The sequence below is a fragment of the Erpetoichthys calabaricus genome, chromosome 14, assembly GCF_900747795.2.
Source record: "Erpetoichthys calabaricus chromosome 14, fErpCal1.3, whole genome shotgun sequence".
NCBI classification, from domain to species: domain Eukaryota; kingdom Metazoa; phylum Chordata; class Cladistia; order Polypteriformes; family Polypteridae; genus Erpetoichthys; species Erpetoichthys calabaricus.
In genome coordinates, this window is record NC_041407.2 from 10,804,916 (window position 1) to 10,819,478 (window position 14,563).

Sequence of the window (14,563 nt, forward strand, 5' to 3'; positions counted from 1 at the left end):
CATTCAGTGGCCCTAGTCTGTTGCTTTGCATGGTCTACCACTTTGTGCCTGTGCTGTTGTTGATCCTTAATATTTCAGTTTTACAACAGCACTTCCAGTTGACCTGGACAGATTTAGCAGAGCAGGAATTTAACATATTGACATCAGGCAAACGTGTCATGTTTAAAGTCACTGAGGCCTTCAGTAAGACCCACTCTACTGCCAATGGAGATTTCATGACTGCAGTATGTGCTTGACTTTATGCACCTGTTAACAATGGGTATGGCTGAAATACATGCACTCAATAATTTGGAGGGATGGCCACATAGTTTGTCTTAATGACATGTTGCGACTTTTCCAGCCTGTCTCTACTGCCCCATATTGATATCCAGGTCCAATTATTTGACAGAAATAAATTAAGTAATTTAGGCAAGCAATGATGTCTTATTGCATTATTTGTCAGTTTATAGACATGTACCATAATCTATCTGGGCACCAGGCGGAAACTCTTATTTAAAAGACAAACTTGGTGCACTGAACTACTATCAATCTGGTAAATTATATGCTAGATAAGAAGAATATGGTGGCAGTAAGTAACAGGCTGACAAAAATTAGGTGCATCCTTCTGAAGACAGTGGAACACAGGATTGTGGTATTAATTTAACCGCACCAAAATGCGTGCCAAAGCCTCCCACAAGATACAAATTTGGGGGAATCCTAATCAGAAGACTCTCGTCACTTGTGGGGTTTATATTTAGTAATTTAATTAGAGGATATCCTAGACCCTGAAGCAAGCAACTAGTGAGCATTATATCAGGAAATGACCAGAATATTAAAACAAGATATTAACATGTTCATGTCGTATTAATCACACATTGCACAGAAGAGCATCATCCATAGGTCCTCGGTTAGCTTAATGAAATTTACACTCTAGTTAACCTCATTCAAGACTACAAGATGCTTGTATGTGATGAATCCAATTTTCTAAGAAAGGTTAATGAAGCCTGAAAGACAAGTTTACAATTAGGAACTAGAAGTCACTTTAAAATCAGCTCTTCAGTTGGAAGCACAAAGGACAACACAAGAATTTGGTGAAGCAACAATGTGAATATTTTTTATTTTTTCTCAGTACCTGTCTGTTGAATAAAAATTTGTACCAGGCTGGTTCTATCAGTCTTTCATGTACTGATTTTCTTATGATGACAACAATAAAGCTCTCTATCGACAGAACAATAATTAACTACAATATGGACCCCTATGTGTAGAATGCCACATTAAGAGAATTGTTTTTATGTGCATGGTCCATTTGCACAAAAATACATTTAAGAATTCTAGTAAATGCATTAAAATCTCTCTTGCAACCTTTCTCCCAAAATGCACCTCAGCTTTTCAGAAGGAACGCTATTATCACAGAATGGTTAATAAGGCAAAATGCAGATTTTAATTTATATTTCTCCTGTATCTCCTAGTCTTTGTTTTTGAAATGGATGCATTGAACCAGTTTTAAGGTTCAGCCTAGAGGAGACGTTATAAAGTCTATTGTCAATAACTTGTTTTTTGTTTTACAAGTGCAAACAGATTGTAAACCATTAAACAATAGTCTTGAAAGGCATCTCATTCTATTTTATTCTATTCTTTACACTGTCCTCTCATCTTGCAGGTAGTAGGCTGCAAATCACTGGCTTAAGTGAGGTCGAAGATTCACCCTTCAGTCAGGACTCTGGAACTATGAAGAGATCTGTGCAATTTATGAACTAACATAAAATAAACAGGCCAAAGTCCACACAAAGTAACTTTCATTGTTTCCGTTTGTGGCTCAAACATGGTGATAGACTATTTTTGAATAAATAACACAAACACAATTACTGAAATAAACCAGATAATTCAATTTATTCATCACACACGGTAAAAGATAGATATATTCAAGTATATAAAGACAAAAAAATAAAAGATAAATCAGCTTAGTTCGATCTTTGTTTCTCCTCTAGAAAAAGGCAGTTTTTGTATTTTGATTGAATCTACCAAACATTCTAAAATCCTGTTTTTGCTTTAATTAAATGATTTCAGCACAAGTCTGCAAAAACGTGAAGAAGTAAAAGGGTCTGAATACTTTATATATCCACTTTAACTTGATGAATTCTGTTTCCTTAATTTTTATGTTCTCATCTAAAGAACTACCCAGGAAACATAATTCTTTCTGGGCCATCTTTAAAATGTTCTACACATGATGCTGCTTTGAACTTTCCTACAGAATTTAGGAAGAGAAACTTATAGCTGCTAAAACCTTCCCCTTCATGTGAGTTATTATCTTTCAGTTACAGTGATACTAATAACCAGAATGCATTAGTTGGCTTTATTCTACCTACCAAGTTACAGTCAATAATTCTCTGGATCAAAGTAGGTACTGTATACACATGGTTTGGATCTTGGTGTAGGAGATGCTTTATCCCTTCAATAGTCAGCCTTCTCCGACACACGTAGAAGGAGGTTCAGCACACTTTTCTTTATTTGTTAAGAAGCTTTTCTCCTTTGCTTTGGTCATGCCTTGTAGCTGTGATTGTATGTTAAACCTTGAAGACGAACTGCAATACAATGTCCTCTTTTGTTAACACAAAACAATCTCTGCGAGGCAGCCAGTGATCATTTGACTCCTTTTTTCACAAAGACGAATGCATAGCTTTATACAAATCTCTCTTGCTTGTGCATCTTGCTTTACTTTACCAAGATTTGGACTTTGTGTGACATCCATATCCGACTCCATTGTATATGGTCTTCCACTGTTACAGTGTTCCGCTAGGCTACCCTTTGGAGTAACAGGAATCGTTCCAGCTTTTGTTATAGCCACACCTAGGCTAAAGGGTATACTCCTATGGAGCAGTAGTTACAGTCAGGCCAAGAGCACAGAGTGCACAGTTCTACTGCTTGCAAAGCATTATAAAGGAAGGAGTGGATGTTTTGCCATTGATTTGTTAGGTGTGCATAAGCTCATCTTTTTGCCTGACATTTGGTGCAAACGTTTATTCATCAAGGTTGCCATTGGTTAAGCTATGGCTTTTTTGTCACTTATCAAGTGTTGAAATGCTGCATCATGGAGATATCTCTGGATGTTATTTACCTGTGATTGATCAGTCATATCAAGTGAGACCCAGAAACTGCATTGTAAAGAGAGGAGAACTGACACTTTAGCTGAAGTTAAGGTGGTCTGGCAGCTGCCTCTTAAATAAATGTCTTGTTGTGCCGAAGCAAAGCATAGTGGGGAATGCCAGTTTGTCCCACATCACTTTGAGAAAAAGTAAAAAATAATGCAGTATATAATGTGTTCCCATAAACCATACCCACTAGATAATCAGAAGCAGACATTAGTATTCATGCTTTCATTCAAGTCTCCTTTTACTTTCAGAATAATAACATTACAAAAACATTATGTTTTCTATGATTTACTACAATAAATGTGGAATAGTACAAAGTAAAACCGATAAATAATGCACCATCGTAAAATCACATTTTAATTTGAAATGAATGAAGGGAAGTGTTAATGAACAAGACTAGTTTTGTTACCATTAAAAAGAACAAAAGTTTATCTCTTAGCATGACCCATTCCTCATCCCTATGGACATACCGTCACTGGTCTGTTGCCCAGGAAGTTGAGGTCAGTGTTCTCTCCAAAGAGATATCCCTCTGGATGTGTCGAGTCAAATTTTTCCCCACCCATGATGAAGTGACTGGCAAAATAGCTCCCTGCAGGAAAGTAAAATACATGTAAGCATCCTAAAAGGACTATGGATAGGGCTTTGTTTTTTAAACAACTTTTATTCTCAACAGCATTTTACCATTTTTAATTCGGGTACAGATTCAGAAATTTCCAACAGGAGCCTTGGTGAAGATTTTAAATTGCTTGTTATATACAGCCCTGAATGTCTCATGTTCAGTTTCTGTCACTCCACAGAACTGAATGTTTACCCAAAACAAATAATGCTTTTCTCACCAATACGGCTGATTCTTTATACTGTGATGTACTAGTGAATAAACCCATGGGCTTATTATGCAAGTAACAATGTTTGAGCAAAAGTATATCTAACATTTGGATATCGTGCAGGATCAGCAACAATGGAGGCTACGTCTACACTACTGCTTTCACTATTTTTAAATGAAACCAATCTCCGTTCACACTAGCATTTTCACATCATTTACAAATATATCTGCACCAACACTAAAACCACCAAAACCACATAATATGATGCAGTCATTCATCTACTGTATACTGGGAATGCACACATCGGCAGAAATAGGTGTTATGAATTGGTTTCTATTTCTTACGTTTTTCCATCTTTTCTGGACCAATTTAAAAAATGTAACACTCATTTTGGGGTCATCGATTACCATTTTGATGTACATTTCTGATTTCCCAGTTTAAGTTTTATTATTTTGATACATTTTGGCCAATGTTTAGTTTTTATGTCCTCAGAGGTTGTGATCTTTGAATAATGGCATGATGGGTTAAAAGGTCTGCCATGAGATAATTTCCCTACCCGAGCAGCAAATAATAAACCTATTTTTCAAAGCACTTGTTACGATCCCTTTTTGATTTAAATGTTCCTCTGGTTTAGACGTTTGCTCATGTTCTTTTTGACTAAGTGTTTGTCTCTCTTGATGTCTATCTACCGGTTGCCTCTCGAGTCCTCTAAAGTTTGACGACATAACAACAAGAAGAGAATGTGTCCCCCACACTAGAAATGAATTCTCATCTTGCATTTACACATGGAGAATAGCAATAGAGAAGATAAAAAAACAGAAATTTAGATGCATACAGATAAGCAACACAACAAGCACCATGAAAAGCAACTCCTCTGTGTCCACCATGTTGGAATACGATTGTCTTCCATGAAGGGTAACTAATCAAGGAATGACACGTTGTAATGAGCAGGTTCCAATCAGGGAAGGGCCATGTAATAAGCACAGACCCATCAGAGTGTGATTAAAGTCTGCATTTTCAAAACACTCGATTTTCACCCACCCACAATGCAAAGTCCAGCTGGAGGTTTTCAGAAATACTCAGTTCTGGAAAGCATTTTGTCGTACATGGCTGGGGGTCAGACCCGGCCGGGACGCCTGGAAGGACTAGGTGGTGGCATATTTGTTCTCCGGGCCACGAGGGGGGCAACCGCCCTGGAGCAGAAGAGGCCCACGGAAGGAGAGCAGGGAGGCTCAAGACCATTGGGGCCTCTGGTCACCACCAGGGGGCGCCCCGAGCCTCATGGAGCCCGGGACTTATTTACTTCCGCCACAACCATGGAGGACGATCCTTCCAGGGTCCCCCAGAGTGCTTCTGGGTGCTCTCCTGACGCTTCCGCCACACCAGGACGTGACGTCATGGACAGCAGCTGGAGCTCATCCGGGTGAGGATAAAGGGGGCCACCTCCCTCCTGTCAGTGAGCTGGAGTCGGGAGCAGGAGCAGGACGAAGCTCCTGGAGAGAGAGCGCAGGTGGCCCAGGGACAAGGAGAGAGAAGGCCCAGGAGAAGGGAGACTGGGGCTAGAAGCATTGTGGGACTTGTGCGGGACTGACTTGTGTGTTGTGGAGAAGAAAAATAAAGGTCTTGTGGATTAAGATGTGGTCTCCGACTGGTGGTGTCCGGGCAATTATCACAATTTTCAAAACTCACCATTTCAGGGTTTAAAAGCCTGGGCTGTGTTTTTAAACGAAAATGTAGTAGTGTGGACAGAAGCAGAAACGTCTGTTAATAAGAGTTCATAATTGTGAACAATAACTGTCAGCTTTGTCTTTGTGATTTTGTTCTCCAATTTTCTATAATAAGCTCAATGCACTGGAATTAATTATCTAGAAGAGTCTAGCCTCTTTGTATTATGTCAAATTGTCTTCATGCCAGGTGCTACAAGCCTGTTTGTGGCTGATGGGCTGGACCAATTAGCCCTGTAGTGTTCTTTATACTCCTCTCCAGCCCGAACTGTCCAGTCAAGCAATAAGATTTGAAGGTCACCAGTCTGTAAAATGAATATGGCTTTTTATCTGCTTGGTGAAAATCCTAATCTAGGTTTTAATCAGCCTTATCAGCCAGCTCCCTCACAATGTGCATTTCACAACCTCTTGTTAGCTCCAGAAGTAGTCCTGCTGAATCCAAAGTATTTACACGAAGCATGACCTGCCCAAGGTCAATGTTCAAGGCAGTGTGAGTTAATTGTGGCTGTGATATAAGGAGAATATTCTTAAAGACCCATATGTATCAAAGCAGAGTTTAATTTAAATTGCCATCTCTGAAATGTAGATCTGTAGGACTAGTGACTATAGCTTCTATGTGCAAATGGACAAAGAAAAAATGAAAAAAGTGCCTAAAAGGCCTATAAAAACTACACCTTAATATCTTTAGGCATGAAATACAGCCGCCTGCTGACAACTTGCTTCTGTGAAGAATAAAACTTCATCCATAATTTATGTGTTTCAAAGGCTCATGCTTTCCCGATAGCCTGAATTATTCAAGGGCAGAAAGGAAATCTGAAGTTTCAGTATAAAGAAAGTGGCCATCTCCATCAACCAAAATGTGGCTGTGGGATACAAAGGATAGATCTGATGAATATTCCTATTCAGCATACAGACTTATTCAAGGCCAAGCCACCACGATTGTCATGGCACATGTACTCACAGTGGGCAAACCTCCCATGTCTGGAAAAGCAGTAAAACAGGAGGTAGGACATGAGTCAGGCCGATGTAAAAGCTGTCGCAGTTCAAGCCCTTAACCATAACTACTGACGCCAAAAAAACAACGCTAGATCTCTGACCTCACCTCATTTGTTCCACAGCGGTTACCAGTGAGCGGGCCCGCACACCAAGTTGTAGTAAAAAGTTTAAAAAGGTTTTATTCAGGTGAGGAGCTTCAGTTAATGTTCACATCAAACACCAGAATGGGGAAAAATGTGATCGTAGTGATTTTGACTATGGCAAGATTGTTGGTGTCAGATGGGCTGCTTTGAGTATTTCTGTAACTGCTGTTCTCCTAGGATTTTCACACATAAAGGACTCTGAGGTTTACTCAGAATGGTGCAAAAAACAGAAATCATTCAGAGAGTAGAGTGGCAGTTGTGCAGACATTAATGCCTTGCTAATGAGACAGGTCAGAGGAGAATGGACAGACTTGTTTGAGCTGACAGAAAGGCTATGGTAACTCAGATAAGCACTTTGAATGCACAATAAGTCAAACCTTGAAGTGGATGGGCTAGAAGAGACAAAGATCATCTCAGGTTCCATTCCTCTCGGCCAAGAACACAAAGCTGAAGCTGCAGTGTTTATAGGTTCACCAAAACTCTGGATAGCTGAAGATTGGAAAAACATAGCCTGGTCTGAAGAATCTCAATTTCTACAGAGGCACACAGACAGAAGAGTCACAACTTGGTGCTAACTGTATGAATCCAAGAATCCAACCTGTCTTGTGTTAACAGTCCAGCCTGGGGGTCTGGGAATCTTTCCTTCCCACACTTTGGCCTGTTAACACCAATCAATCATTATTTGAATGCCATGGCTGTTTTTGAGCATTATTATTGACCATGTGCATTTCTTCATGGCCACAATTTACCCATATTCTAATGGCTACTTCCAGCATTACAATATACCCTGTCACACTGTAAAAGTCGTCTCAAACTGGTTTCATGAACATGACAATAAGCTCAGTGTTCTTCAGTGGCCTTCCCAGTCCTTGGATCTGAATCCAATAGAACACCTTCAGGATGTGGTAGAATGGGAGATTCACAGCATGAATGTGCAGTTGACAAATCTGTAGAAACTAAGGGATGCAATTATGTCAACGTGGACCAGAATCTCAAAGAAATGTTTTTTAACATTGTGTGGAATCCATGCCATGAAGAACTGAGGCTGTTTTGCCACCCGCCTAACATGTAAGCCGCTCATTTACATAACAGATGGAACCTTTCTTGACCCAATGTAGCTTTTTTTATCTAAAGTAAAAATAAGGATACCTACAGCATGCAAAAATAAAAGTTATGAAAGTTCTAAATAAATTCCATTGTTAATTATAGAGGGTGGCATTTCTTGTCACAGAAGCCTGACCACAAACATCACATTCCAGTTCAGAAAAGCTAAAGTACATAAAAAGAATGTAAGATAGAACACCCAAGGTAAAAAAATGAAACAAATGACCAGAGAACTAATGTATGACGGTGCCATAAGTTCTGTGCACTCATTACTGTGTTTGAAGTGTCCAAAACTGCCTGCAAATCAAGTCCAATTTTCAGCTGTTTGGCTGCTTGCTACTTTCTTCCTTATGTATTCATTATGGCACCTCTGGTCCAAGCAGAAATAGCAGGGAGCAAGCCAAGCAGCAACTCATTGCTATAAGCAAACAAAGCAGGTAGGAGTGGGATAAGCCTTGTTTTGAAAGGACCTGAAGAGAAGCCGGAGCAAGAGCAAGTATACCAAGAAACAAAGGGATGCCAGGGCATAACCCACAGGAGGTTGCAGAACCAGTGAAAATGGTGCACAAAGATGTCCCAGAGAATGTTTAAGAGTTTAAGAGCCCAGCAATCCAACTGAGAGGAGAGAGTTGGAGGCAAGGGGAGAGAGTTGTCCAACTGAGAAGGGAGGGGGGTCACTTAAATATTCAAGTTCTTTCTATTTATAGACAGCAGCACTATATGTCTGGGTATAGTGTGTTCTGTATTCATGGTGCAAGTTGTATCTGCCAAAAAATCTATCTATTTATTATTCATTAGCTGCGGCGAATAAAAGAGCTGGAATATGATTTTCACAGGCTTCTAGAATTATACTGTATTCTGCTGCTGCTATATTGAGCAAGAAAGCTACAGCTGCTAGCTAATCACCCTTTAACTGCTAAATTCTGGCTTCATGTTACTCTTCCACACCAAGTCAGGTAAACATCTATGTTAAATGACTTGAGCACAGGCCACTACAGAAAGGAATAAAAAGAAAGAAAAGGGCTGAGATTGGGGCTGAACTCGGCATACCTGTACAGCCTTGTCATAAACACCAATTCCATCAGACAGCACTTTATGGGTTGTCAGAAAAAGATGCAAGCTCACAATACTTTGGAAATGTGAAACTGCCAGATTTGTCTGATTTGACATATCCTGTGATCTCTAGTTGTTCAATATGACTTTCTAAGGTGACAAGGTCAGAAACTGCCTGAGACATTCCCTCAGACTAGAAGTCATTTAATATGACATCATCTATAAGCAACTACATAAATCATATTTGAACAAATTCCAATGAGGCACAAAGGTGTAATAACTTAGGAAGGTCTGGAAAGATTTAAAACAATTCTCTTGAAAAATGTAGGCATAATTTAAATTCAAAAAGCAAGCCAATTTTGGGTCACAACTGAGAGTGCCATATGCAAAATCGGTCTTCTACTTTTCACTGTTCTGCTATTAGGACTGGTAGACAGTGGATTCAGACGCTTTAACTTTTTTCACAATTTACTGTATTGTCTTGTAGGTTTCCTTTCAAATGGATTCGTTTGCCATTTCTGACCATCAATCTACACCCTAATAATCCATAATGACAAAATGAAAACATGTTTTCAGAAAGGTCTACAGATGTATTAAAAATCAAAAACTGCAATCTATCAATCACAGAAATATTCAGACACTTAATTCAGTATTGTGTGAAAGCCCCTTTGGCAGCAATTCAAGTCTTCTGGGTAAGTCTCTCCAAGCTTTGCACATCTGGATTTTGGCAGTCTATCCCATTCTTTCTCGCAGGTCCTCTCAAGCTCAATTAGAATGGATGGGAAGTGTCTGCAAACTGCCATCTTCAAGTCTCTCCCGACATGTTCTATGGGGTTTAAATCTGGCCTTTAGCTGGATCACTCAAGGACACTCAGAGACTTCTCCTAAAGCCAGTCCAGCTTTGTCTTTGCTGTATACTTCGATTTATTGTACTACTGAAATGTAAACCGTTACCCCAATCTGGAGGGGGGTTCACTTTGGAGCAGGTTTTCTTTCCTTCTCTGTGTATTTGGCTGCATTTATCCCTCCCTCACCTCAGACCTGTCTCCCAGTCTCAAACACACATAGTATGAAGCCACCACCACCATGTTTCACGAAGGGATGGTTTTAGGCAGGTGATGGAATAGTTGCAGGTCTTCACCAGATATAGTGCTTGAAGATCTTCCCAAAGAGTTAAATTTTTGTCTCATCAGACCAGAGAATCCTTTCCTCATGCTCTCAGAGTCCTTTAAATGCCCTTTTATTCAACACTGGCTTCCATTTAGCCAATCTACCATAAACGCCTGATTGATGGAGTGCTGCAGAGATGGCTGTCCCATCTTAGCTGTGAACTTCTGAAGCTCCACTGAAGCTCCATTGAGCCAAAAATTAGTTATTAGTCACCTCCCCGAACATGGCCCTTCTTGCCCAGTTACACAGTTTGGCCAACTGTAGGAAGAGACCTGGTGGTTCAAAATGTCCTCCGTTTCACAGTTATTAGGGTCACTGGCTCCTGGGATCAACCAAAGTCTCCCAAGAGTATCAGACACAAGGCAGGAACCAACCCAAGATGTGTTGTCCTTTTGTTACTGAGGACATTAGATAGATAGATAGATAGATAGATAGATAGATAGATAGATAGATAGATAGACAGACAGACAGACAGACAGACAGACAGACAGACAGACAGACAGACAGACAGACAGACAGACAGACAGACCTTTATTGTCATTGTCACTTTTACAAAGGAACACCGAAATTGAAGGTGCAATCAACTCAGTGTGAGGAATAAGGGTTAAAAAGACAAAAAGACAGAATATAATAACAAACCGAATAGTAATATATATACAAATTGCACTTGTTGACCTAAGGTATATATTGTACATTGGAAGAATAATATGGAGCAGTTTTATTTTGAGTTCAGGGCCATGATTGCTTTCGGATAAAAGCTGTTTTTAAGGCGGTTTGTCCTAGTTTTCATAGACATTGATGGAAACCTCCATGGCACGCAGGTTTATAGCCTTCAATTAAAATGTAGTGTCTGTGCATGTGAGAAGAAATCAGACTAACATGGAGAATAAACAACTTTACACTGGTTCAAAGAGCAAACTCCACACAGAAAAAGGCGTGACCAGAAATCAAACCAGACACCTAGCATTGCTGCTCCACAGCCATAGCATCTCTCTGACAGTAAATATCTCCGTGCAGAATCTCTAGAGAAAGTGGGCACAGAGTCACTGCTGCTAAAGTAAGCAGAACCTGGACTGGACTCTCAGTTGCCTTTCACACTGATGACAAAACCTGAGTAATAAATCATCCCTTTCTCAACAAAGGTAAAGTCCTTGTATTGTGTTTTACAATATAATTAGCTCATTGTAATTCACATTACAGAAACAGCATTAACACACTAACACACTACACAGACATACGTCAGAAGAATATCTGCAGGGCTAACTTCATTAAATAAACATATGTACAACAGTTAGATGTCATTGTATTTCACAACATCCCTCTGAGGGAAAAAAACAAAAATCAGCCAGTAATCGTGGCTTAATTACCTATAAACCAAAGTACGCAATAAACTGATAACCAAAGTCCGGTTGTATACAGAAGCTAAACATTTACCCTGTGTAACTCAGCAACACAGCCTTGACTGACAGTGTAAGTTAACTTCCCATCCATCCATTATCCAACCTGCTATATCCCAAAACAGGGTCACGGGGGTCTGCTGGAGACAATCCCAGCCAACACAGGGCGCAAGGAAGGAACAAACTATGGGCAGGGCACCAGCCCACCACAGGGCACACACACACACACACCAAGGACAATTTAGGATCACCAATGCTCTTAACCTGCATGTCTTTAGACTGTGGGAGGAAACCCATGCAGACATGGGGAGAACGTGCAAACTCCACACAGGGAGGACCTGGGAAGTGAACCCAGGTCTCCTTACTGTGAGGCAGCAGTGCTACCACTGTGCCACTGTGTAAATTAACTTGAATATTATGATTTAATTTCTTTACCACCTTTACAGCCATGTGTTTAAGGTGCAGAAACAGCCGTGTTCTCAAAAAAGGAATAACATAACAATAAAAACCAGAAACTGGCTTTTTGTGATCTATGGCAGACTTGTTCAATCCACTGTTAACCAAACAGTAAGCGAGAAATGTCCCAGTCAGCACACATTGGGCCATACATTTTAAAAACACATCTGTGCACAAATGTGTGTGAAATAATACAAAATGTAGACAATACTTTAAAAAATATACTATCAGACATATTTTACATGTAATCATTTCACACAGTGAATAAAGAATGCAGACTATAAAACGTGATTATTTTTAGATAGATTTACAATGATTCATTAACTATTCATTATCTATCCACCCACTTTTAGGTATGTTCATACAAGATGCTGAATGCACCTACAAAAATAGTCATAGCTGTCTCTCCTCATGAAACAACCTGGCTCCCAGCAGACCTATTTTGTTGAAATTTGCCACAAGGAAAAGTGTCAGTCAGACAAACCTTCTCCCCTTCCCTGCATGGTTCCATTGTTTGGCCCTTAAACTATTAAAACACTCTCTGTGTTATCTTTTTGCACCAGTTCCCCTGTTGCTGTAGACTTCATCCATGGATCAAACCTTGGCATGCCTTTGCTTCTTAGAACACTTGGCTCCTGCTCCGGCTTCTCTCCAATTCTTCTCAAGTTTGGGTAGGTTGAGCTCCTACCAGCATCGCCCATTTTCTCACTCACAATGCTTACAAAGTGCAAAATACAACTAAATTTTAAAAAGCAGATGCATCTTCAAAACATTTTCCCCTTAGATATCCAAAGATTCACAAAAGAAACATACCACACTGTCTCAAAGGTTTGTATATTTTGTTGCTTGTTTATTATTCATTTGTGCAGATCTTTTAAAGTGTGATAATTCTGTTGATAGTATCAACATTACACAATCTTTACATGTTTTAGTAATTCGGTTCAATTTTATTTACTTTCATCTGAACACCAAATATCTCTTTTTAATAACCAGATTTGCAAAAGCTTTTTTAGCCAGTTTTATTCAGCATGGTGTGAGTGTGACTGAACAAGTTTGTACCAGATTGGCCTCCTCTCACTTCTCACACACCCTAAGCATAACCCACTTTCACACAAAGACACAAACACTGTCCCTGTCCACTGAAGCACTGATTATGAGTGATGCCTGTACAGCTTATCACTCCTCAGTACTCCACATTGGAACTCACTAGCTTTGGCTTAAGTAGACCACAGGTGTGTCCCTAGGTGTCCCATAGACACTGGAGGCTGATACACCAAATGGTGCATTACTGCTTACAATGCTGCTCACTACTAAAAGTATCCATCTTCAGCTGCTAATCCTGTGAGAAAGAAGTGGCTCTCGCCATAATAGGTGCCCCGCATCTGCTTCATTACTTCAATCAATCAAGATGTGCAAAGTATAAAAGTGTAAAAGCAGAGCAAGGTGGCTAGAATGAATCATTTATTTATTTATTCTTAAAAACACACACACTGAACTCATCTCAGCCATAAGATGCCATCTCCATTTGCTTCCATCTCACATGCCATCATTTGAGTTTCAATTCAATGAGTATAACAACAAGAAACATTTCACACATGTCATTATTTTGTCACTGCCATTACCCAAATTAAATAAATTGGAAGCATTTACCAAAAAACACTGGAAATGTAAACACCCATTTGAAAAACTGCATTCAGCTTCCACACAAGAATTACAGGCACATTAGGATTTAGATTTAGAGTTTCTTGTCATATGCACAGTAAAACAGCTGTTATACCATACAATGAAATTCTTACTCGACATATCCCTCTATTCACCAATAACACAGTTAACGAAATAATTATGATATCCATCAGATCATCCATGTATGTGACCCCAAGATTATTCAGCTATACCAATATAGTTGGAGGAATGGGCAATGGACAAAAACCACCGACATGGGTTGTGGGTAGAAGCTGGCACCATGCCACCAGATCCACCACAGCCCTCCTGTAGGCAGACCCATCCATCCATCCATTTTCCAACCCGCTGAATCCGAACACAGGGTCACGGGGGTCTGCTGGAGCCAATCCCAGCCAACACAGGGCACAAGGCAGGGAACCAATCCTGGGCAGGGTGCCAACCCACCGCAGGACACACACAAACACACCCACACACCAAGCACACACTAGGGCCAATTTAGAATCACCAATCCACCCAACCTGCATGTCTTTGGACTGTGGGAGGAAACCGGAGCGCCCGGAGGAAACCCACGCAGACATGGGGAGAACATGCAAACTCCACGCAGGGAGGACCCGGGATGCGAACCCAGGTCCCCAGATCTCCCAACTGCGAGGCAGCAGCGCTACCCACTGTGCCACCGTAGGCAAACCCTTTATCCCAATAATAAGAACTATGACTGGGTTATTGATTAAAAATCTGATGGTACTGGTATTTTCCTGATTAGAAACACAGTTGTAATTAAAAAGAGTATCAAGCATAGAGCTTAGTACACAGCTCTGCGGAATCCCAGTACTTATCAACTGTATGCTAGAGGTGCGATTTCCAAAAACTACAACAGCCTACTGA

The 14,563-nt window shown here is 40.2% G+C and overlaps 2 protein-coding genes across 8 annotated transcripts in view; both read right to left on the reverse strand.

The window, feature by feature from the left end:
• The window catches only part of mfsd11 (major facilitator superfamily domain containing 11), a 200,509-nt gene that overhangs the window by 50,560 nt on the left and 135,386 nt on the right, over positions 1 to 14,563 (reverse strand). The gene's annotated exons all lie outside the window — the stretch shown is intronic.
• rnf157 (ring finger protein 157) overlaps positions 1 to 14,563 on the reverse strand; it is a 72,682-nt gene that overhangs the window by 44,038 nt on the left and 14,081 nt on the right. For all 7 annotated transcript variants that reach the window (XM_051936500.1, XM_028818828.2, XM_051936503.1 and 4 more), the window contains exon 2: positions 3,599 to 3,717. In XM_051936500.1, the coding sequence (XP_051792460.1) occupies positions 3,599 to 3,717 (119 nt within the window). The remainder of the gene's footprint in view (positions 1 to 3,598; positions 3,718 to 14,563) is intronic.